The 23,575-nt window shown below is 43.8% G+C and overlaps 1 protein-coding gene across 1 annotated transcript in view; it reads left to right on the top strand.

Moving 5' to 3' along the window:
* Positions 1-23,575, top strand: part of LOC123667006 (putative U5 small nuclear ribonucleoprotein 200 kDa helicase) — a 51,665-nt gene that overhangs the window by 20,069 nt on the left and 8,021 nt on the right. The window contains exons 11-33 of the mRNA XM_045601014.1: positions 452-585; positions 2,048-2,245; positions 3,684-3,828; positions 4,730-4,866; positions 5,749-5,855; positions 6,910-7,027; positions 8,506-8,603; positions 8,728-8,890; positions 9,274-9,451; positions 10,148-10,309; positions 10,912-11,047; positions 12,072-12,303; positions 13,605-13,782; positions 16,217-16,323; positions 16,526-16,750; positions 17,272-17,453; positions 17,727-17,907; positions 18,665-18,874; positions 19,978-20,078; positions 20,446-20,576; positions 21,335-21,474; positions 21,569-21,805; positions 22,165-22,346. Coding sequence (XP_045456970.1) covers positions 452-585; positions 2,048-2,245; positions 3,684-3,828; positions 4,730-4,866; positions 5,749-5,855; positions 6,910-7,027; positions 8,506-8,603; positions 8,728-8,890; positions 9,274-9,451; positions 10,148-10,309; positions 10,912-11,047; positions 12,072-12,303; positions 13,605-13,782; positions 16,217-16,323; positions 16,526-16,750; positions 17,272-17,453; positions 17,727-17,907; positions 18,665-18,874; positions 19,978-20,078; positions 20,446-20,576; positions 21,335-21,474; positions 21,569-21,805; positions 22,165-22,346 — 3,682 coding nt within the window. The remainder of the gene's footprint in view (positions 1-451; positions 586-2,047; positions 2,246-3,683; positions 3,829-4,729; positions 4,867-5,748; positions 5,856-6,909; positions 7,028-8,505; positions 8,604-8,727; positions 8,891-9,273; positions 9,452-10,147; positions 10,310-10,911; positions 11,048-12,071; positions 12,304-13,604; positions 13,783-16,216; positions 16,324-16,525; positions 16,751-17,271; positions 17,454-17,726; positions 17,908-18,664; positions 18,875-19,977; positions 20,079-20,445; positions 20,577-21,334; positions 21,475-21,568; positions 21,806-22,164; positions 22,347-23,575) is intronic.

Below are 23,575 nucleotides of genomic sequence, written 5' to 3' on the forward strand. Positions count from 1 at the left end.
TTAAATATAATTATGTGTTTAAGATTTGATACTTCTTAAATAATAATTATCGAAATATAAAAATCATCCCGATCGCTTCAGGACACGAAATGAAATAAAAATAAATAATACAAAATCAAAGGGCCGTACGCGGTCCGATCAAGGCCAGTTAAAATATCGTTTGACCTTGCAGAGAGACGTGCAGATAGCAAACTAACAAGATAGAAAGAGCTAGACTATATTTTGTTTGTTCCGTCGTCGCTACGAAAAAATGATGGGCTTTGTTTACATTTGGTATCTCTTCTCGTTGAACAGACTTTAGTTCAAATTCTTCTGTTGTGGGCAGAAATTCTACCATTCATATGTTTAGGTCATTAGTCCTCCCAAACTTCTAATCTTATAATATCATACCTTAATAATTAGGCTTAATTGTCGTAAATCCCTTATATTAATTAGAATTTTTTATTTAAAGGTTACGAAGAGGTCCATGTACCGGCCTTAAAGCCGAAACCTTTCGAAGAAAATGAGACTTTAGTTCCAATCGAGAAGTTACCGAAGTATGTACAGCCTGCGTTCGAGGGCTTCAAGACTTTGAATAGGATTCAGGTAAACAACATAACGTAATGTACTGTGTGGCTACGGTAGTAAAGAATATAGCCACCCCCTCTCTGCCTGTGGGTGTCGTAAGAGGCGACTAAGGGATAACACAGTTCCGCTACCACCTTGGAACTCAAAAAGCCGACCGATGGCGGGATAACTATCCAACTACTGGCTTTGAAATACACAGGCCGAAGACGGGCAGCAGCGTCTTCGGTGCGATAAAGCCACTATTGCGGTCACCGACCCGCCTGCCCAGCGTGGTGACTATGGGCAAAATACATGAGTTCACGTTATTTTTGGCGTAAACTTGTGGAGGCCTATGTGCAGCAGTGGACTGTATAGGCTGTAATGATAATGATGAAACAGCATAATATGTATAGTTTATATTATCATTTAGGCAGTGAGGTCAATTAAATTAAAAACCATATATTCGCAATTTCGGAACTATTTACAAAAATCACTCAAATAAGAGCATCCTCCGTAGTAAAAATGTCCACGCTTCCGTGAAGCACAGTAAGCTGATGAATAGTCAGCACCCATAGTCTTTTACACGAATCACGATAACATTGGGCTTGTTGCCTCAATAACACTTGACGTAATTCCTGATTGTCTCCGCCGCACGAAGAATCGAAAATGGTGGATTCGGACGATATATAAGATTATAACCTTTGTTCTGACGATATATTTATTTATTTATTTTATACTTTATTGTACACCACAAATATATTACAAACAAAGCATAAAGATATTTACAGACAAAAGTGAAGTACAATGGGCGGACTTATGGTTAATTAGCCATTTCTTCCAGACAACTCATAATATATACGATTATAACTCTTCTGACATATTCGTGATAGTATTATAGTATGTATGGCGGCTCCCATTTGTTCCTTACTTGGAAGAATAGAGGTAGGGCACAGCAGGAAGTATCCTGCTCGAAATCTTGAGCAAATAATACTGCACTCGAGTTACGTTGTATTCCTGTTGTGAGTAAGGTAGCCAGAGCTCCCGGGGAGAGCCAGGGTCAGGGTCGGCGACGCGCTTGCGATGCTTCTGGCGTTGCAAGCGTCTACAAGGCACGGCCGTGTGCTTGTTTGCTGTGTGGCTACGGCACTAAAGAATTTAGCCACCCCCTCTCTTCCCGTGGGTGTCGTAAGAGGCGACTAAGGGATAACAAGGTTCCACAACCACCTTGGAACTTAAGAAGCCGACCGATGGCGGGATAACCATCCAACTGATGGCTTTGAAATACACAGGCCGAAGACGGGCAGCAGCGTCTTCGGTGCGACAAAGCCAGTACTGCGGTCACCAACCCGCCTGCCCAGCGTGGTGACTATGGGCAAAACACATGAGTTCACGTTATTTTTGGCGTAAATTTGTGGAGGCCTATGTCCAGCAGTGGACTGTATAGGCTGTAATGATGTGTGCTTGTTTCCCTCGAGTACGTCAGTCCAATGCCTGCCCACAGAGCCGCATATCGGCGGCGGCGCTGCAGTCGGACGAGAACCTGCTGGTGTGCGCGCCCACCGGCGCCGGCAAGACCAACGTGGCGCTGCTGTGCGCGCTGCGCGAGGTCGGCAAGCACGTCAACGACGACGGCAGCGTCAACGCCAACGACTTCAAGATCATCTACGTGGCGCCCATGCGCTCGCTCGTGCAGGAGATGGTGCGTAATCATAATAATAATAATAATTATAAATACTCTTTATTGTACACCACAAAGAAACGTTCCAACAAAAGTGATACATGAAAAGAAAGATGTACAAAGGCGGTCTTATCGCTAAGAGCGATTTCTTCCAGACAACCTTTGGGCATAGGACATAGCGAAGAAAAAGAGAAGCGGTAGGGAAGTGTACAAACAGTTGATAAAGAATTGGCGTATAGTTAACAAGCAGTATGATATTAACAGAAGTAAATATACATATACACATACATATACACACATACATATATACAAATAAATATATACATATATACTACATAAACAAATACTACATAATATATATATTTATGGAGCTGATAATGATATATATGAGGTATTTAGTGACAAAAAATGCGCCTTTAGACATTTTTTAAAACAAGCAAGAGATTGAGCTTTTCTTATAGAGAGAAGAAGAGAGTTCCAAAGTTGTACAGCTTTAACAGAAAAGGAGTTACGTACTCCAGCTGTGCTGGCCTTTAGAGCGACAAGTGGCCAGAGCTCCTGGGCGGGGTCGGCAGCGCGCTAGCGATGCTTCTAGTGTTGCAAGTGTCTGTAGGCTACGATAACCGCATACCTTCAGCTGGTCTGTAAGCTTGTTTGCCGACCTGAGCGTATAAAAAGAAACTACCTGGTTCACACTTCAAAGCCATTTACTACGCCTAGGCGTTTGATTGTGCAAGAAATGGTATATAATGTCTTGCACTCCGACGTGCTCACCACCTGTAACCACCGGTGGCATATTTTCGGACTACAGTACAGTCCAGTAATTGTGCTAGCTAATTTGCACATTTCCCAATAGAGATCAAATACTTTATCACTATTTTCCGTACTGGTCGCAGCTTCAAACTTAAAGAGTATAGCAGTATAAGCATGAATCTAATATTTTTAAACTTTTATTGATATGAGGAGAGTAATAATATTTTTTTTAACACTGATTTACCCTAGAGAAAAATTTGAAAAAAAAAAAAATATGTTAAGAGCTATTTATAAAAAAAAATCGTGATGGTGTCTCTTAAAATACGTGAGATTTAAAATTTTAAAATTTTGAATTTGTTATATTCCGATATATCAATTACTGTGAAGACTTCAAAAGTACCTTATTTAATGCTTCTTTAGTGTATCTAGCGATTGGTAGAAAAATTACAAATAAATATTATATCGCAAGAGAAAAAAAAATTTTTTTCAAAATAAAAAAAAAAATTTTTTTTTTGAAAAACTAGCGCATTCACAGTTGTGGTAACTTAGGGAAATTTTGCTCTTCAGACGGTGATTACGTTATCAAAATTTTTACATAAATTTCCCCAGGGGCATCTGACCCATGCTTATACTGCTATACTCTATGTTTTTAATATGATTTTGATGGATAGAGTATTTTTAATTTGAAGTCATCTTTTCTTCGCAGGTGGGTAACTTTAGCAAGCGTCTCGCCGCGTACAACATGAAGGTATCAGAACTGACGGGTGACCACCAGCTAACAAGGGAACAGATCGACGCCACACAACTCATCGTGTGCACGCCGGAGAAGTGGGACATCATCACTAGGAAGGGTAAGTCTAATCTAGTGAATATTATTAACATGTTAAACGCCGGCTAGATTTTTTTAGTTTTTCTGTTTGGGTCATTGGGGACACCATGTAGTCGACACAATTTTTCCGTTGGTGCCGCGGGGGACACCACATAACCGCGAACCAGAATCAAACAAAAATATATGGCATATAGTGTAAGTAAAAATAAGATCTTTAAGGGTATGATAGTGCAACAAAAAATATATCATAAAGATTTTATCAATAAGGTCTTTAAATTGGTCCCATGGACTAAACAAGTGAGGCCCAAGTGGTGTATCTCATGGCGTTCAACGTGTTAATGCGAATGTTTGTGTGGATGGATGAACGTTTGTAACTATTTCATGTGACAACTAATGACCTGATTGTAATGAAATTTGGTACGTAGGTAACTGAAGATCTAAATTGACTCATAGACTACTTTCTATCCTGATATTTCCACGGGATCAGAAATTACGCAGTGAAACCGCGAGACGTAATTACTCTTCAGATGTGATTTTTAGTCATCAATGAGGTAGGGCACAGCGAGATATATCCTTCTCAAAATTTGGAACAGCCAGTTTGGGGAAGTACCTCGACCTTACAGAAGATAACGGTTAAATAATATTGCTCTCAAGCAGTGTTGTATTCATGTGGTGAGTGAATTAATTCCTCTTTGCGCACGCTTGACTTGGGGGGTAAGCTAGTGAATGCGTGACGAGAGCGTTATGAAAAGTGTGATCGGACGAGGCGAACAGAAGTTGAGAGGGAGATATAAGTTAGTGAAGATAGAAAGTTTTACGTCAGTTGCGTGGTTTAAAGTACATTTTTTTTCTTCAAATGTCGCCCTAAACGGAAGCACGCATGTTTCTAAACACGCTGTATAACAAAAGCGTATCCCCCCCAGGCGGGGAGCGCTCGTTCACGAACCTGGTGCGGCTGATCATCATCGACGAGGTGCACCTGCTGCACGACGAGCGCGGGCCCGTGCTGGAGGCGCTCGTGGCGCGCACGCTGCGCACCGTGGAGCACACGCAGGAGCAGGTAATAAGGTTTTAATACTGTTTTCAAGCAGTATTGTGTTCCTTTTGGTGAGTAGGTGATCAGAGCTCCTGGGAGATTGGAGATAGGGTCGGCAACGCGCTTGCGATGCTTCTGGTGTTGCAGGCGTCTATAAGCTACGGTAATCGCTTACCATCAGGTGAGCCGCACGCTTGTTTGCCGACCTAGTGACATTTAAAAAAAAAAAAAGTCGCGCTCACGGCTGACTCACTCACTCACTCACTCACTCACTCACTCACTCACTCACTCACGACGTACTCGCATCATACTCACGAATACCATGTACTTACGATAACTTAATATATTTACAGCGAAGTCCCGAAGTACTCCTCACAATCTACTTAAAACTTATTCACAACGCAGTTAAATACTCATAAGGTACTCACGACACAACGTCTACTCACTTTGTACTCTTTTCTTATTCACAAGAGGTCACGAGATGCTCACACCGTACTCAAATTGCACTCACAATATACTCAAAACGTACTCGGAGCGTACACAGAAAAACATCATTTTCACATTTTACCTAATAGCATTCTAATTGTATAGAATGTACTCATATTGTACCCAATACGTCTTGAATTTTTACATTTTCCGTTTAAAATAATATACACAAATAGATTTGAAATATAGCCTCCAAATTTATTAAATACTAACTAACCCGGGTTTCTCGTACTCCGTACCTCCATTTTCTTTGGAAATATATATTTTAAATTTTTTTTTCAATCATACTTTGTCCTGGTAATAACTAACACAATAAGAAATATCCGATTTAGTGCAGTCGTGAAGTTAAGTCGTTAAGTTACGCGCGTACTGTATACAATTCGATGATTGATTTTTATTAATAAGTATTTGTATCTCTAGGTTCGTCTAGTGGGCCTGTCTGCCACTCTGCCAAATTACACTGACGTTGCAGCATTCCTGAGAGTGAAGCCAGAGAAAGGGTTATTCTACTTTGACAATTCATTCAGGTGAGAATTTTTTTTAACTAATTTTGCCATATGTGTAGTTGAGCGAAAAGTCGCCCTAATTCCAACAGTTGTGGGTTCGATTCTACACTTAAGGAATATATCAGATTCTGGTGTATGTTCTTATGAGTCTATAGAACAGATAGAGTATCTCTCTTTATGGTTCACTAAGGAAGAAGTAAAAGGAGTATAGCTATACTACTTATACAAAATAGTACAAAGTAATGTAGAAAACTGCACTTTAGAAGCATTATAATTGACGACACTTAAGGTAGTTTGGTACCCAAATGAATTAGACTTGATCCAACATTTTTTTTATTGTGTTCGAAAGGTCACCCATAAAAAAACAGATTCTTTTACCATACCATTTTTGAGATATAATTAATTAAGGTCTTGCAAAAAGACACAATCTCTTATTTATATTGTCCTTGTTCAATAACTCGGGAAATGGAAGATTTGTAAAAAATCGGCAAACGACCCGACAAAAAAAAAGAACTAATGGGTACAAGAACTGAAAAAAAATTCAGAATAATTTACCACATACTTTTGATGTAATTAATTTTTCAGTATTGTCGTGTGGCCTCTATCTTTGTTGTTTAGTGGAAAGGTTTGATTTTTTATAAATCGTTCGGATAGTCTTTCCCGCTTAATTTTTATTTATAAATACTTATTTCCCAATTTTCAAGTTCACAATAAAAAATAAGTGACACATCAGAGTTATGTTTACAAATTTAAAACTTCAAATATGGCGCATCTAGTGACAGCTGAGTACTAGTCAATTAATGTTTAATTTATAATTATAGCATGCTTCGTGTATTTATGAGTAAAAAAATTAAATATAAAAAAAGTTTTTTTAATTTGATTTCTTGTCTTTGCTACCAAACTACCTTAAGTTGTGCCCTTAAACGAACATAAAATCTCCTGTAATCGTCTCACTACTGGGCACAAATCTCTATGTAAGAGGAGAGTTAGAACTTACTCTACCACTCCGTTCCACTGCGCTTAGCAGATAATATTTATTGTTAGATTTTCCTATTAAATCCTATTTCTCCCTCAGACCTGTAGCGCTGGAACAGCAGTACATCGGTGTAACAGAGAAGAAGGCGTTGAAAAGGTTCCAGGTTATGAACGATATTGTGTACGAAAAAGCCATGGAACACGCTGGAAGGAATCAGGTACTTGAAGATTCCCAAAATACGTAAAATGGCACATTACTAAGTATTACTTAAACCACATATAGTATATATCATTTGTAAGCCACATACAATAAATTGTTTGAGGTAAGCTACGGTACGAAACATCGTGGTCGAAATTTAGAGCCCGACTATTACAGCACCTCAACCTTACAGAAGATTAGAGGCAAATAATAATAATTCGACGCTTGAAAGGCAATAATTACTAAGCGACATGTTGGCAACTTTACACTAGAGCATTTCAAAGTTTTCTTTTTTTGAAAAAAAATTCATCAAAAATCGCCTATTAGTCGTTGTTACTCGATTCTAACGGATTTTAAATGCAGTTTGAAAGCTTTGTAAGCTGATATTTAAGGATTATTAATTTTCTCAATATTTTGAGAAATAGTGTCAATATCGCCCAAAATGTCGCTTGGTAATTATTGCCTTTCAAGCATCGATATGATCAAGTAGTGTTGTATTCCTGTGGTGAGTGCGGTTGCCAGATCTCTCTTGGTTATTAGACTAGGGCGGGCAACTTGCTTCTGATATTTGTAGGGTCTATAGTAACTGCTAATCATCAATTAGATCGCACGCTAGTTTGCTACCCAATTGGGCTGACTAAATATCTCACAAGATAGGGCTATTTAGTTTTGCATAAACAATATCTCTCTATAATATAAATAATGCTAATCTAAAATCATATTTTGTGCCTACACAACTGCTTCTATTTGACTGACTTTTTTATATACAGCTTATATATCTATACTAATATTATAAAGAAGTAAAGTTTCATCTTCACAAATACTGATCCGATCATAAAAATTCTTTCACTAACAGAAAACTACGCTATTCAGGAGTGACATAGGCTATATTTTATTGTTATTGAACAAAAAAATCAGTGAAAAATAATACTATACGTAAATCAAGTCGGCGAAATACGAGCGATATGAAAATTTGCATCACAAAATGTGCTGTGTGGTTACGGCATTAAAGAATATAGCTCACTTCCCGTGAGTATCGTAAGAGGCGACTAAGGGATAACACAATTCCACTACCACCTTGGAACTTTAAAAACCGATCGATGGCGGGATAACCATCCAACTGCTGGCTTTGAAATACACAGGCCGAAGACGGGCAGCAGCGTCTTCGGTGCGACAAAGCCACTACTGGTTCACCAACCCACCTGCCCAGCGTGGTGACTATGGGCAACACACATGAGTTCACGTCATTTTTGGCGCGAACTTGTGGAGGCCAATGTCCAGCAGTGGACTGAAGTAGGCTGAAATGATGATGATGATGATGCACCACAAAAATAATAATTAACGCCCAACGAAATGGGCACGGGTCGGCTAGTATGGTATATAGTAAATGTATGTAGTGTATGTAATGTAGTATTTAAGGCTTCTCGATTGTTTCCAACTTGTATACATTCTTTGAAAAAATTGTTACTAATATGAAAATAATGTTTCTTTTAACAGATCTTAGTGTTCGTCCACTCTCGTAAGGAGACAGGCAAGACGGCGCGTGCCATTCGAGATATGTGTCTCGAAAAGGATACACTGGGACAGTTCCTCAGGTAAAATACATTAAAATATTGAAAAATAAGAAAAAAGATTAATTGACGCTTGCTTTACGTATCGGTACAGTAATACTGGTTTTGTAGCTTGGTCATAAAAGTCACTTGTATAATTTATCACCAGGGAAGGCTCCGCCAGCGTGGAGGTTCTAAGGACGGAAGCGGAGCAGGTGAAGAACCCAGAGCTCCGGGAGCTCCTGCCATACGGCTTTGCTATTCATCACGCTGGTATGAGCCGCGTGGACAGGACCCTGGTCGAGGATCTGTTTGCAGACAGACATATACAGGTGACTATACTTTCGACTAGTCCGTTGGCCGATTTTGTAGTATTGCCTTCTGCTCTATGGGTTGTGGACTTGAACTCGATAGCGATCTGTTAAAACGGATATAGTATTTTAGTTAAAAAAAAAAAAAAAAAACTATTTATTGATATTTATTAAAAGTTTATTATACTTATTCACATTAACTATATTTATTCACTTGAACTAGAATAGGATTTAGAAATGGAATATTATTAAATCCTTAGGCAGCCGATGCCTTCGGGAAATGGGATTAGACTGACTACCAAAGGTTCTAACAATGATCATATGACAATATTGCGGTAGCGTCACAGGACTCAGCAATTCCTCTCACATAACCCGCGTATAACAGATCGTTGCCCGCTCGCCAGGTGCTGGTGTCGACGGCGACGCTGGCGTGGGGCGTGAACCTGCCGGCGCACACGGTGATCGTGAAGGGCACGCAGGTGTACAGCCCGGAGCGCGGGCGCTGGGCCGAGCTGGGCGCGCTGGACGTGCTGCAGATGCTGGGCCGCGCCGGCCGCCCGCAGTACGACACCAAGGGCGAGGGTGAGCCGGCTCCTGCACTAGGAGGGCTAGGGAGCCCGCCGGTGGGCTGCTTGCATGTCTTGCTCAAGATATGGAGCGGGCTCCTACACTAGGAGAGCTAGGAGCCCGCCGGTGGGCTGCTTGCATATCTTGCTCAAAATATGGAGCGGGCTCCTGCACTAGGAGAGCTAGGGAGCCCGCCGGTGGGCTGCTTGCATATCTTGCTCAAAATATGGAGCGGGCTCCTACACTAGGAGAGCTAGGAAGCCCGCCGGTGGGCTGCTCGTACTCAAAATATGGAACGACCTTACTGGGGAAGCACTCATACAAGATTACAGCCAAATAATACTATGCTCAAGTAGTGTTGTATCTTGTAGGAATGATAGCGTACCAATCAATCTATGACTTGATCCATCCAATCTCACAATCTTCCCCATTTTATTATTAGTATGATTATGTCCAAACTGAATTTGATCACAGACAAATAACACTGCTCATAAGTAATGTTGTATTCCTGTGGTGAGTAAGGCGGCCAAAACACCTGGGTAGGGTCAGAGGTAGGGTCAGCAACGCGCATGAGATGCTTTGTTGCAGAAGTCGGTAGGTTTTAGGCCGAATGCTTGTTTGTTATCCTTAAATCCGCAAAAAAGAGAGAAAATCTAGTTGTAGTACATCTATGTATCTTAATAAAGCCTATATTATGACTTTCATGTTTAGGTATCCTGATCACAAACCACTCGGAACTGCAGTATTACCTATCGCTACTGAACCAACAGCTGCCCATTGAGTCCCAACTCATTAGCAAGCTACCCGATGCTCTCAATGCGGAGATCGTGTTGGGATCCGTTCAGAGCGTTCGAGACGCCGTAACCTGGCTAGGTAAGTGGATACAGTGGCAGTCCCGAGATCATGCTGGGCTGCATTCGAAGCGCGCGCGTTGCTTTTTGCTTATATGTATACTAGCTGACCCCGCAAGCGTCGTTTTGCCATATATTTTATTAACCTTCTCAACCAACTCCAACTCAAGTTGGGGCTTGTCATGTGGTTCCGTTTAAATTTAACCGAGATCTGACAAGTACTTTTCGAGTTATATCTCATAACGCGTATTTACTTGATTATTTTTTGCCGATCTACGTTGTATTACTTTTCGATGTAATTGAAGTCGTTTTTTTTTTCGATCTCGAGTAAACATAATTAAATAAAACATCACCGCACCACTACACGCAACCATGGTGAGAAACTAAATGTCTGATAAATTTTGTTTAAAAAATTTAAATTACCTCTATGTTCTATAATATCGATATTTGTAGAACACCAACAAAGTATACACCATATTTCAATATCATACAATAACAGTAAAGTCTGAGTGTAACTTTAACTATAGTATTGCCAGTAGAAAATACGTCTCCTTTTCTCAGATACTTCTTGGCAATATTACATGAAAACCATTATAATTAAAGGACTTTTATGTCACCTCGCAGGCTACACGTACCTGTACATTCGGATGCTGCGGCAGCCGGCGCTGTACGGCATCTCGGCAGATAAACTGCAAGAGGATTCCCTGCTGGAGCTGCACCGTGCCGACCTCGTGCACACAGCTGCCTGCCTGCTTGACAAGTAGGAAAAATATTAATATATTCATAAATAATCGCTATAATCATTGGAAATTAAAATTAAAAAATAAATAATAGCTAGAACTGCTCATACTCATCCCATAATATGTGATATTGAGGTAGGGCATAACGGGGACATAATGGGGATAATAATTGAGGTACTGGACAAGATACCCTGCTGGTAGGGCATAACGGAAATTATCTTGTTCATAATTTGGAGCTGCGAGACGAGGAAAGTATCTCAACCTTATGGAAGATCACAGCCAAATAATACTGTTCTCAACTAGTGTAGTATTTCTTGGGTAAGGTAGCCAGAGCTCTTGGAGATGAGATGTGTGGACAACGGGGGTCCTGGGTCCTGCTGTTGCAGTTGTCCATAAGATAGGTAACCGCTTACCATTGAGCGGATGCTTGTGGATTGCATGCTCGCTTCATAGATTTGCATTAAAGTAAAAACCGACCTTAAGTCAATCAGCAACTAGCCGACCCGTGCCCACTTCGTTGGGCGTTAGTTATTTTTTTGATGTAATTATATAGGTAGTAAAGTTTCTCTCGTATTTTTCCGACTTGATTTACATACACTATTATTTAAACATTTTTGAATATCATATCAAAAATTGACCGCTCTAGCGGGGATCGAACCCGCGTCTCCGACTGACCGTGTCGGCGCTCTAGCCAATTAAGCTATGGAACGATGTACCCGCTAGATCGAAATTTTTGATGTTATGATTTTTATTTTCGGTTTAAGCGAAACTAAGCTTTTATTAAAAGCTAAAATTTTTGATATGATATTCAAAAATGTTTAGAATTCCTAATGTGTGGGTAACACAAAAATAAAATCGTACATACACTATTATTTTTCATTGAATTTTTTGTTTAATAACAATAAAGTGTAACATTTATCACTCCTGAATAGTGTAACTTTCTGGTAGTGAAAGAATTTTTATGATCGGATCAGTATTCAAGAAGTTTATCCCCTACAAAGAAACCAAGTTTTCCGAACCTAATATGTAATATTTTTCTTTTAGGGCTGGTTTAATAAAATACGAAAGGAAATCCGGACATTTCCAAGCTACAGAACTTGGAAGAATAGCGTCTCACTACTACTGCACATATGAAACCATGCAGAGCTACAACCAGCTATTAAAGCCGACGCTTGCCGAGATCGAGCTGTTCAGAGTGTTCTCTCTCTCCGCCGAGTTCAAGCACATCACTGTGAGAGATGAAGAGAAGTTGGAGCTACACAAGCTGATGGAGAGGGTGAGTCTTTCATACTCCTCTTTTTGTGAAAATTATCTTCAAATAATTGTGTTTGCTCGCAAGCGAAAAAAAACCGACTTCAATTACATCGAAGAGTAATACAACGTAGATCGACGAAAAAATAGTCAAGTAACTACGCGTTATCAGAGATTACTCAAAAAGTAGTTATCAGAATATGTGACCACATGATAAACATCAGCTTTCGATTAAATTGAAAATTATCAAAATCGATACACCCAGTAAAAAGTTATTGCGGATTTTCGAGAGTTTCCCTCGATTTCTCTGGGATCCCATCATCAGATCCTGGTTTCCTTATCAAGGTACCAAACTAGGGATATCCCCTTTCCAACAAAAAAAGTATTATCAAAATCGGTACATTCAGTAGAAAGTTATGCGGTATAATACAACGTAGGTCGACGAAAAAAGCGTCAAGTAAAAAAGCATTATTAGATATAACTCGAAAAGTAGTTGTTAGATCTCAAATAAATTTAAATGGGACCAATTGACACACACCACCTTTCGATTAAAAAAAAAAATTGTCGAAATCGGTCCACACGGGCAAAAGTTTGATGTAACATACATAAAAATAAAATAAAATAAAAATACAGTCGAATTGAGAACCTCCTCCTTTTTTGGAAGTCGGTTAAAAAGAAGGAGGTTCTTAATTCCACTGTATTTTTTTTATATGTGTATATAAATAATAACTTTTTACTGGATGTACCGATTTTGATGATTCGTTTTTTAATTTAAAGCCTGTGGTGCCATTTAGATTTAATCAACTAGTGCGTATTTTAATTACTATTTTATCGAATACCTACGTTGTATATACTTGTCAATGTAATTTAAGTCGGTTTTTTTTTTTCGTTTGGGAGCAAACACAATCGTTAACTATTAAGCTGCACTTCGATTATATATGTGCAACTAGCTGTGCCCGCGACTTCGTCCGCGCGGAATTCAAAAAACAACCTATTTATTGTTCAGTTCGCAGAGTTATAAAATAAATAAATTTCTAAAATAAAAGTAGCCTAAGCTACTCCTTACTACATCAGCTATCTGCCAGTGAAAGTCCCAGCAAAATCGGTCCAGCCGTTTTAGAGATTAGCTGGAATAGACAGACAGACAAAAATTGTAAAAAAATGTTATTTTGGTATATGTACCGTGTATACATCCATATGCATTTAGTACAAAGCGGTTATTTTAATATTACAAACAGACACTCTAGAATGTTTTAAATTTAATCAATTTAGGTTTTATATAAGCACAAATTTTATGCGATGTTATACGACCGGCTGGACCGCCAGGTGCCGATCCCGATCAAGGAGAGCATCGAGGAGCCGTCCGCGAAGATCAACGTGCTGCTGCAGGCGTACATCTCGCAGCTGAAGCTGGAGGGGTTCGCGCTCATGGCGGACCTGGTGTACGTCACGCAGTCCGCCGCGCGCCTGCTGCGGGCGCTGTTCGAGATCGTGCTGCACCGGGGTAAATATAACAGTAGCCTGTCGTATCGTACATCTCGCAGCTGAAGCTGGAGGGGTTCGCGCTCATGGCGGACCTGGTGTACGTCACGCAGTCCGCCGCGCGCCTGCTGCGGGCGCTGTTCGAGATCGTGCTGCACCGGGGTAAATATAACAGTAGCCTGTCGTATCGTACATCTCGCAGCTGAAGCTGGAGGGGTTCGCGCTCATGGCGGACCTGGTGTACGTCACGCAGTCCGCCGCGCGCCTGCTGCGGGCGCTGTTCGAGATCGTGCTGCACCGGGGTAAATATAACAGTAGCCTGTCGTATCGTACATCTCGCAGCTGAAGCTGGAGGGGTTCGCGCTCATGGCGGACCTGGTGTACGTCACGCAGTCCGCCGCGCGCCTGCTGCGGGCGCTGTTCGAGATCGTGCTGCACCGGGGTAAATATAACAGTAGCCTGTCGTATCGTACATCTCGCAGCTGAAGCTGGAGGGGTTCGCGCTCATGGCGGACCTGGTGTACGTCACGCAGTCCGCCGCGCGCCTGCTGCGGGCGCTGTTCGAGATCGTGCTGCACCGGGGTAAATATAACAGTAGCCTGTCGTATCGTACATCTCGCAGCTGAAGCTGGAGGGGTTCGCGCTCATGGCGGACCTGGTGTACGTCACGCAGTCCGCCGCGCGCCTGCTGCGGGCGCTGTTCGAGATCGTGCTGCACCGGGGTAAATATAACAGTAGCCTGTCGTATCGTACATCTCGCAGCTGAAGCTGGAGGGGTTCGCGCTCATGGCGGACCTGGTGTACGTCACGCAGTCCGCCGCGCGCCTGCTGCGGGCGCTGTTCGAGATCGTGCTGCACCGGGGTAAATATAACAGTAGCCTGTCGTATCGTACATCTCGCAGCTGAAGCTGGAGGGGTTCGCGCTCATGGCGGACCTGGTGTACGTCACGCAGTCCGCCGCGCGCCTGCTGCGGGCGCTGTTCGAGATCGTGCTGCACCGGGGTAAATATAACAGTAGCCTGTCGTATCGTACATCTCGCAGCTGAAGCTGGAGGGGTTCGCGCTCATGGCGGACCTGGTGTACGTCACGCAGTCCGCCGCGCGCCTGCTGCGGGCGCTGTTCGAGATCGTGCTGCACCGGGGTAAATATAACAGTAGCCTGTCGTATCGTACATCTCGCAGCTGAAGCTGGAGGGGTTCGCGCTCATGGCGGACCTGGTGTACGTCACGCAGTCCGCCGCGCGCCTGCTGCGGGCGCTGTTCGAGATCGTGCTGCACCGGGGTAAATATAACAGTAGCCTGTCGTATCGTACATCTCGCAGCTGAAGCTGGAGGGGTTCGCGCTCATGGCGGACCTGGTGTACGTCACGCAGTCCGCCGCGCGCCTGCTGCGGGCGCTGTTCGAGATCGTGCTGCACCGGGGTAAATATAACAGTAGCCTGTCGTATCGTACATCTCGCAGCTGAAGCTGGAGGGGTTCGCGCTCATGGCGGACCTGGTGTACGTCACGCAGTCCGCCGCGCGCCTGCTGCGGGCGCTGTTCGAGATCGTGCTGCACCGGGGTAAATATAACAGTAGCCTGTCGTATCGTACATCTCGCAGCTGAAGCTGGAGGGGTTCGCGCTCATGGCGGACCTGGTGTACGTCACGCAGTCCGCCGCGCGCCTGCTGCGGGCGCTGTTCGAGATCGTGCTGCACCGGGGTAAATATAACAGTAGCCTGTCGTATCGTACATCTCGCAGCTGAAGCTGGAGGGGTTCGCGCTCATGGCGGACCTGGTGTACGTCACGCAGTCCGCCGCGCGCCTGCTGCGGGCGCTGTTCGAGATCGTGCTGCACCGGGGTAAATATAACAGTAGCCTGTCGTATCGTACATCTCGCAGCTGAAGCTGGAGGGGTTCGCGCTCATGGCGGACCTGGTGTACGTCACGCAGTCCGCCGCGCGCCTGCTGCGGGCGCTGTTCGAGATCGTGCTGCACCGGGGTAAATATAACAGTAGCCTGTCGTATCGTACATCTCGCAGCTGAAGCTGGAGGGGTTCGCGCTCATGGCGGACCTGGTGTACGTCACGCAGTCCGCCGCGCGCCTGCTGCGGGCGCTGTTCGAGATCGTGCTGCACCGGGGTAAATATAACAGTAGCCTGTCACATCGTACACCTCGCAGCTGAAGCTGGAGGGGTTCGCGCTCATGGCGGACCTGGTGTATCGCGCCCTTGTTTTTTTTTCCTTTTCCTTCTATCAGGTTTATATGATAACAACCGGAATCGACCGCTTAGTGTGCTCTCCGAGGCTCGGTTGGGAGACCTACAAGAACTAACAACCAGACCGGAAATAAATAATTGTATAATCCCGCGACCGTCGTTCTTTTGACACGTAACACGTACACGGCCAAATATAAATAAATAGATAAATTTTAGCTAATCTAGACTACCCAAATAAATGAGTATTTATAATTCAGGATGGGCGCAGTTAGTCGACAAAACACTGGCCCTGTGCAAGATGGTAGACCGCCGCATGTGGCAGTCAATGTCGCCGCTGCGACAGTTCCGGAAGATGCCGGAGGAGGTGAGTTTTTCATCTGCAGCTATTTTTCAATAAGGACGTAGTTTTACCAGTAACAAATGGTGAATTAATATGAGAAGTTGGTGCTTAGATCGATGAATTTTCAGAGTTGTGAAAAGATGGGCTTTTATCAGTGCTGTAATTTTAATAGGTAAATATTCAAAATAAAAATTTAATTTATTAAATTATATTTCCACATCGTCAGGTAATAAAAAAACTGGAGAAGAAGAACTTCCCCTGGGAGAAACTCTACGAGCTCGGTCCAAACGAAATAGGTGAACTGGTCCGGGCTCCCAAACTGGGAAAGATGATCCACAAATACGTCCACCAGTTCCCCAAGCTGGAGCTGAGCACCCACATCCAGCCAGTCACCAGGTCCACCCTCAGAGTCGAGCTCACCATCACTCCGGACTTCCAGTGGGATGAGAAGGTATGTAAAAACGTATTAGCTTATGGGGTATAGAAATATTGATAAAAGCCAAATGTAGTTTATGCTATTACTGATGAATTTCGAAATTTTAAAAAGCCTTTATTAGGATGTGAATTTTATATCGGGCAACGAGAAACATCTACAACACATAAGCATAAAGGCCCAGAACACGGCAAATATTTTGTATGGTCTATGCGAATTTTTGTCATATTCGGGCATCAAACCTACGACGGCCGGGGACGGAATGGAGGGTTAAAATTAAGTATGAAACTTTGATATTTTTCGAATCTTTCTAAGATTAAATATATGAAAGTAGATATTAAGTCTCTTAATAATAATTGAAAATAATTTGTCCAAGTATTTTTGGAATAGCATATTTCTGGCTTACGGAGCAAAATATAGTTATAACTAATAATCAAATAAAAAATTAATTTCAAGTTAATTATAGAATCTGCTACTTTGTAAAATCTATAGCGTCAAAAACCTCACATAGTTTTTTATATATTTATTCTCTTCACCAGATACACGGCCAGTCAGAGGCTTTCTGGATCCTGGTTGAGGACGTGGACTCGGAGGTGATCCTCCACCACGAGTATTTCCTGCTGAAGCAGAAGTACTGCAGGGACGAGCACCACGTTAAACTGTTCGTCCCTGTCTTCGAACCCCTGCCTCCTCAGTACTTCTTGAGGGTTGTTTCTGACAGGTAAGAATCAGCAGTAACAGCGCAATCGGTAACAAGCTTTACATTAATTATAGTTAATTAAAGAGTGATAAAATCATATTTTTAAAATTATTGTTTCAAAAAGGAAGCCTACATGATAATGAAACTATGGATATAATTTGATTTTATTAGCTTTTTGGTCATATTTATATAGATATTAAACTCTTACCCTTGCCCAGACTACTGCTTGTATGTAGTTTATTTTGATGCCTCTTGTTCGACTGACTTGTAAACGTTTATATCAAATTAATCCAGGTGGATAGCAGCTGAAACCCAGCTACCTGTTTCGTTCCGTCACCTCATTCTACCGGAGAAGAACCTACCGCCCACCGAGCTGCTGGATCTGCAACCTCTACCTATATCGGCCTTGAGGAATGCTAAATTTGAAGAACTGTATGCAGACACTTTCCCGCAGTTCAATCCTGTGCAGACACAGGTGAGATTTATATACGCTACAGCCTGTAATGTTAAGCCACTGCTGGGCATAGGCCTCTTTCCCCATGTAGGAGAAGGATCAGAGCTTAATCCACCATGTTGCTTCGTTTTGGGTTGGCGGATATATTTCCCTACTATGAGTAACGATCGCTATCAGGTGTACATGATAACAACCAGGACCGACGGCTTAACGTGCTAACGGTGGAAGGCCCACAAGGGCTGCACAAACACCCAGACCACGGCAAACATCTGTATGGACGATACAAATGTTTGTCATGTGCAGGGATCGGACCCGCAACCGCTATCGCTAAAGCCACAAACTAGTGCTGTGACCATTGCGGCGAGACTTATACAAATACTAGCAGTGCCAGCGATTTCGTCCGCGTGGAGTTTAACAAAAAAGTTATTTTTCAGTTTATACATCCATATGCATTAAGTAAAAAGCGGTTATTTTATTATTACAAACAGACACTTCAATTTTAGTTATTAGTATAGATATAGATATTCTAAAAAATTGAATAGAATCTTATAATAATAGCAAATGATAATATGTTTAACGTAGTCCACTAAAACTCTTTTCGTATTATTAGTTTTAGATGGTATTTGGAAGGATTGGATAAGTACATTATACTAATCTAATTTTTGATTATGATTTTTGAATCCATACGCTACTCTGTCCGCTTACCACCGGGCGGACCGTACGCTTGTCGCCCCCTTAAGATGAGGGTTTCTGATTAATCCTCAAAACGGCCGTCCAGGTGTTCAACGCGGTGTACAACAGCGACGACAACGTGTTCGTGGGCGCGCCCGCCGGCGCCGGCAAGTCCGTGATCGCGGAGCTGGCGCTGATGCGGCTGCTGTCGCGGGACGCGGCCGGCCGCGCCGTCTACCTGCTGCCGCGGGACGCGCTGGCCGACATCGTGTTCGCGGACTGGTACCACAAGTTCGGGACGCGCTTCAACCTCAAGGTGGGTCCGGTCTCCTGGCCGTCAGACCTGCGCCGTCTACCTGCTGCCGCGGGACGCGCTGGCCGACATCGTGTTCGCGGACTGGTACCACAAGTTCGGGACGCGCTTCAACCTCAAGGTGGGTCCGGTCTCCTGGCCGTCAGACCTGCGCCGTCTACCTGCTGCCGCGGGACGCGCTGGCCGACATCGTGTTCGCGGACTGGTACCACAAGTTCGGGACGCGCTTCAACCTCAAGGTGGGTCCGGTCTCCTGGCCGTCAGACCTGCGCCGTCTACCTGCTGCCGCGGGACGCGCTGGCCGACATCGTGTTCGCGGACTGGTACCACAAGTTCGGGACGCGCTTCAACCTCAAGGTGGGTCCGGTCTCCTGGCCGTCAGACCTGCGCCGTCTACCTGCTGCCGCGGGACGCGCTGGCCGACATCGTGTTCGCGGACTGGTACCACAAGTTCGGGACGCGCTTCAACCTCAAGGTGGGTCCGGTCTCCTGGCCGTCAGACCTGCGCCGTCTACCTGCTGCCGCGGGACGCGCTGGCCGACATCGTGTTCGCGGACTGGTACCACAAGTTCGGGACGCGCTTCAACCTCAAGGTGGGTCCGGTCTCCTGGCCGTCAGACCTGCGCCGTCTACCTGCTGCCGCGGGACGCGCTGGCCGACATCGTGTTCGCGGACTGGTACCACAAGTTCGGGACGCGCTTCAACCTCAAGGTGGGTCCGGTCTCCTGGCCGTCAGACCTGCGCCGTCTACCTGCTGCCGCGGGACGCGCTGGCCGACATCGTGTTCGCGGACTGGTACCACAAGTTCGGGACGCGCTTCAACCTCAAGGTGGGTCCGGTCTTCTGGCCGTCAGACCTTCGGCAGGAAGTGTCCAATAGAGTTACGGATCCAGAGAATGGAAAAATTAACAGAACAAAAAAAAAGCTTTTGAAAAGTTTTGTAGCTCACTTTACCATATAAAGTATTTGTAAGGTAGTATGTTCAATCGTCAATGTTCTGGTTATAATTTGGGATTCTTATATTCATTCACGCAAAACTCCATAAAATATATTTTACATATATGTACGTGTGTATGTAATGATTAATAATTTTTGTTTACCCGCAGGTGGTACAACTCACCGGCGAGACGGCCACCGACCACAAACTGCTGAACAAAGGACAGATCATCATTACAACCGCTGAGAAATGGGATGTGCTCTCTAGAAGGTATCTTGAAAATTATTGTTGAAGTGAAAATTCTTTACGTACGCTTGACTTGGTAAGTAAGGTGGTGAATGAGCGTGACGAGAGCGTTACGAAAAGTGCGATCGGGAGAGGCGAACGGAGCAAGAGAGAAAGGTGCGAGCAGACATTTTCTTGCTTTCTCTCATAGCGGGTTACGTTTCGTATATTTTCATTGTTAATGAATAAAATTAACATGCGAAATAAGTGTGCTAATATATATATATATATATATATATATATATATCGTTAATTATGCGTAAATGGGTGCATCTATACATCCGTATTAGTGTTCATGTATATGTTCGCTTGTGTGATACGCGAATAAGCCTGTTGTGTGACATGATTCCAGGTGGAAGGTCCGCAAGAGCGTGCAGAGCGTGTCGCTTCTGATCGCGGACGCGCTGCAGCTGCTGGGCGGCGAGGAGGGGCCCGTGCTCGAGGTGGCGCTCTCGCGCATGCGCTACATCGCCTCGCAGACCGGTACGACACCTTGTGTCTAATGTATTATAAAATTCTATTATAGACTTCGGAAAAGGAAACTGTTACCATTTTTTTTTTATACAACTAGATCAGCAAACGAGCCTATGACTCACCTAATGGTAAGCGGTTACCGTAGCTTTTAGACGCCTGTAACACCAGAAGCATCGCAATCGTATTGCCGACCTTACCTTCAATCCCTCCCAGGGATATTTCATGTTTTGCCCTATCTCAGTTAATTAGTGTATTTGTGACGTTATATATTATTGTTCACATTTCTTGTTATTTCCAATGTAATAAATGTTTCTTGGCCAAAGTGCTGTCTGGCTGGTCACTGGCACCTACAAATTATCGCTAACATTTGTCAGTATTTTAAATATTAGAAATAATAATAATAAAAACTGTTTATTGTACACCGAGAGTGAGCATAATTACAAAAATAAAAACAGGAGTTAAGTACAAAAGGCGGCCTTATCGCAAATGAGCGATCTCTTCCAGGCAACTTTTGAGTAAAGGAAATGGTATATATGTAGACAGTTTAGGTGTGCAGTTGTACCTAAACATATATAAATGGAAAGTTGTAATAGACATACATAGACAGTATATAAAGATAATGAATATAATTTGAAAAATTGTATTTGAGACACGGTGACTATGGTGTCTGGAACCTCGCCGAAATATCGGGAGTTTCGCAGTAGGTCTATGCCCTAGAGTGCCCAGATGTCGCCGCGGCGCCAGTAACCCCTAGTTACCGCCCGCAGGCCGGCCCATCCGCATCGTGGCGCTGTCGCTGCCGCTGGCGGGCGCGCGCGACGTGTGGCAGTGGCTCGGCTGCAACGCCAACTGCGCCTTCAACTTCCACCCCAGCGTGCGCCCGCTGCCGCTGGAGCTGCACGTGCAGGTGCGTGCGTGCGCGTGCGTGCGTGTGAGATAGTGTGTGTGTAAAGTTTGAAGATTTGCTAAAACGATTCTGATACGTCATTACCTCGTCCCAGGGCTTTAACATCTCGCACGCGGCGTCCCGCCTGGCGGCGATGACGAAGCCGATCTACAACGCGATCGTGCGGCACGCGGGCAGCAAGCCCGTGGTGGTGTTCGTGCCGTCGCAGAGGCACGCGCGCCTGCTGGCCGCCGACCTGCTGGCGCTGGCGGCCGCCTCCGGGGCGCCGGGCCGCTTCCTGCGCGCCCGCCCCGACCTGCTGCAGCCCTTCCTCAACAAGCTGCAGGACAAGGTACTGATGGTGTAATTTTTGAATATTTATCGACATAGAAGGAAGCTCCAGCAACCGCGAAACGAAAGACGGGCGCTATGTCGGCAACTACAAGCTTATCCACAGACCGTAAAGTCATCATTCATCAATCAATTTTTTTTACCACGCTTTTTTAATAGATAAGTCATAAAAAAAATTATGGTTGCTTTATTACGAAGCACACTTGTTATATGTTATAGAACAAAACCATAACATCATTGTTCATTGACGAGGTCTCTTTTATAAGATCTGACATAAAGTCTTCCTCCCCTCCTCCCCCCTCTCTATCGGCAATGCCGTCTAGTGTGTCCACAGCAAGTAAAGCGAGGGCTGCTCCGCAGATGCTGCGCGAGACGCTGTCGGCGGGCGTGGCGTTCCTGCACGAGGGCGTGAGCAGCAGCGACCGGCGCGCCGCCCAGCAGCTGCTGGAGTCGGGCGCCGCGCAGCTGTGCGTGGTGGCCGCCGAGCTGGCCTACGCCTTCGCCGCGCACTGCCACACCGTCATCGTGGCCGACACCTGCACGTGAGCGCACATACTGTACTTACATTATACTACACGTTCCTGCACGAGGGCGTGAGCAGCAGCGACCGGCGCGCCGCCCAGCAGCTGCTGGAGTCGGGCGCCGCGCAGCTGTGCGTGGTGGCCGCCGAGCTGGCCTACGCCTTCGCCGCGCACTGCCACACCGTCATCGTGGCCGACACCTGCACGTGAGCGCACATACTGTACTTACATTACACTGCGAGATCCGGCTAAGCGTATATGTGTTTCATGAAAATAATCCGATACATATTTAGACCATGAAACTCCTAAAAAAATAAAAAAAAAATAAGGCACATTATAAGTTACCTCAGGTAAGTTATTTCGATTCAGTCCTTAACATCCCACCGCCGGGCATAGACCTCTTTCTTCATGTAGGAGAAGGATCGAAGCTTAATCCACCACGCTGCTCACTGCGGATTGGCGGATATATTCCCTACTATGAGTAACCATCGCAATCAGGTGTATGTGATAACGACCCGGACCGATAGCCTTACGTGCTCTCCGAGGTAAGATGAAGAGACAAGAACAGATATCCTGAGCGGGAATCGAACCTACAAGCTGCCGATGTTTATTTTATTTTATTTTATTAGGGATAAAAAACAATTGTTCAGTAGATAACAAAAACAAGTATTATAACTAAAACATATGTGTCGTTGTACAATCAGCACCACTATCCTCAGATTACTGTAATCTTAATGTTATACAGTAGTTGCAGCACAAAAGTATCGAGTTAGAAGCAGTTACAATCATATATAAAAGCTTAAATAATAAAATAAAAAGAATTCACAAATTATAGTAAACTAGCCGACCTGACGAACTATGTACCACCTTTTTTTTCTTTCTTAAATATAATAATTACATATATCAAAATATGTATAATCTTTAAAGTTGGATAAATAACACAGAGTGAGAATTTGATTAAAACCGGTTAAATAGTAGGAGTCCATCGCAGGCAAACTTTAGTTTAGGCGCCTAAATTGTGTACACTTATTGTTGGTTATGGTAAAAGTAAAAAAAAAATATATTTATATAAAAATAAGATAAAAAATTAGTAATGAGTTTGGTTGTCACATAGACACGTATATTCAATTTTTTTTTTGGAAGAGTTAAATAGTAAACAAATATGGCGTACTTCTGACCACAGACAATAGAGTAATATTGTAAGTATAGTTAGTAGTAGTTCTTCTTCTTCTTCTTCTTCTTCTTCTTCT

Source organism: Melitaea cinxia, chromosome 27, assembly GCF_905220565.1.
Source record: "Melitaea cinxia chromosome 27, ilMelCinx1.1, whole genome shotgun sequence".
Taxonomy (NCBI): domain Eukaryota; kingdom Metazoa; phylum Arthropoda; class Insecta; order Lepidoptera; family Nymphalidae; genus Melitaea; species Melitaea cinxia.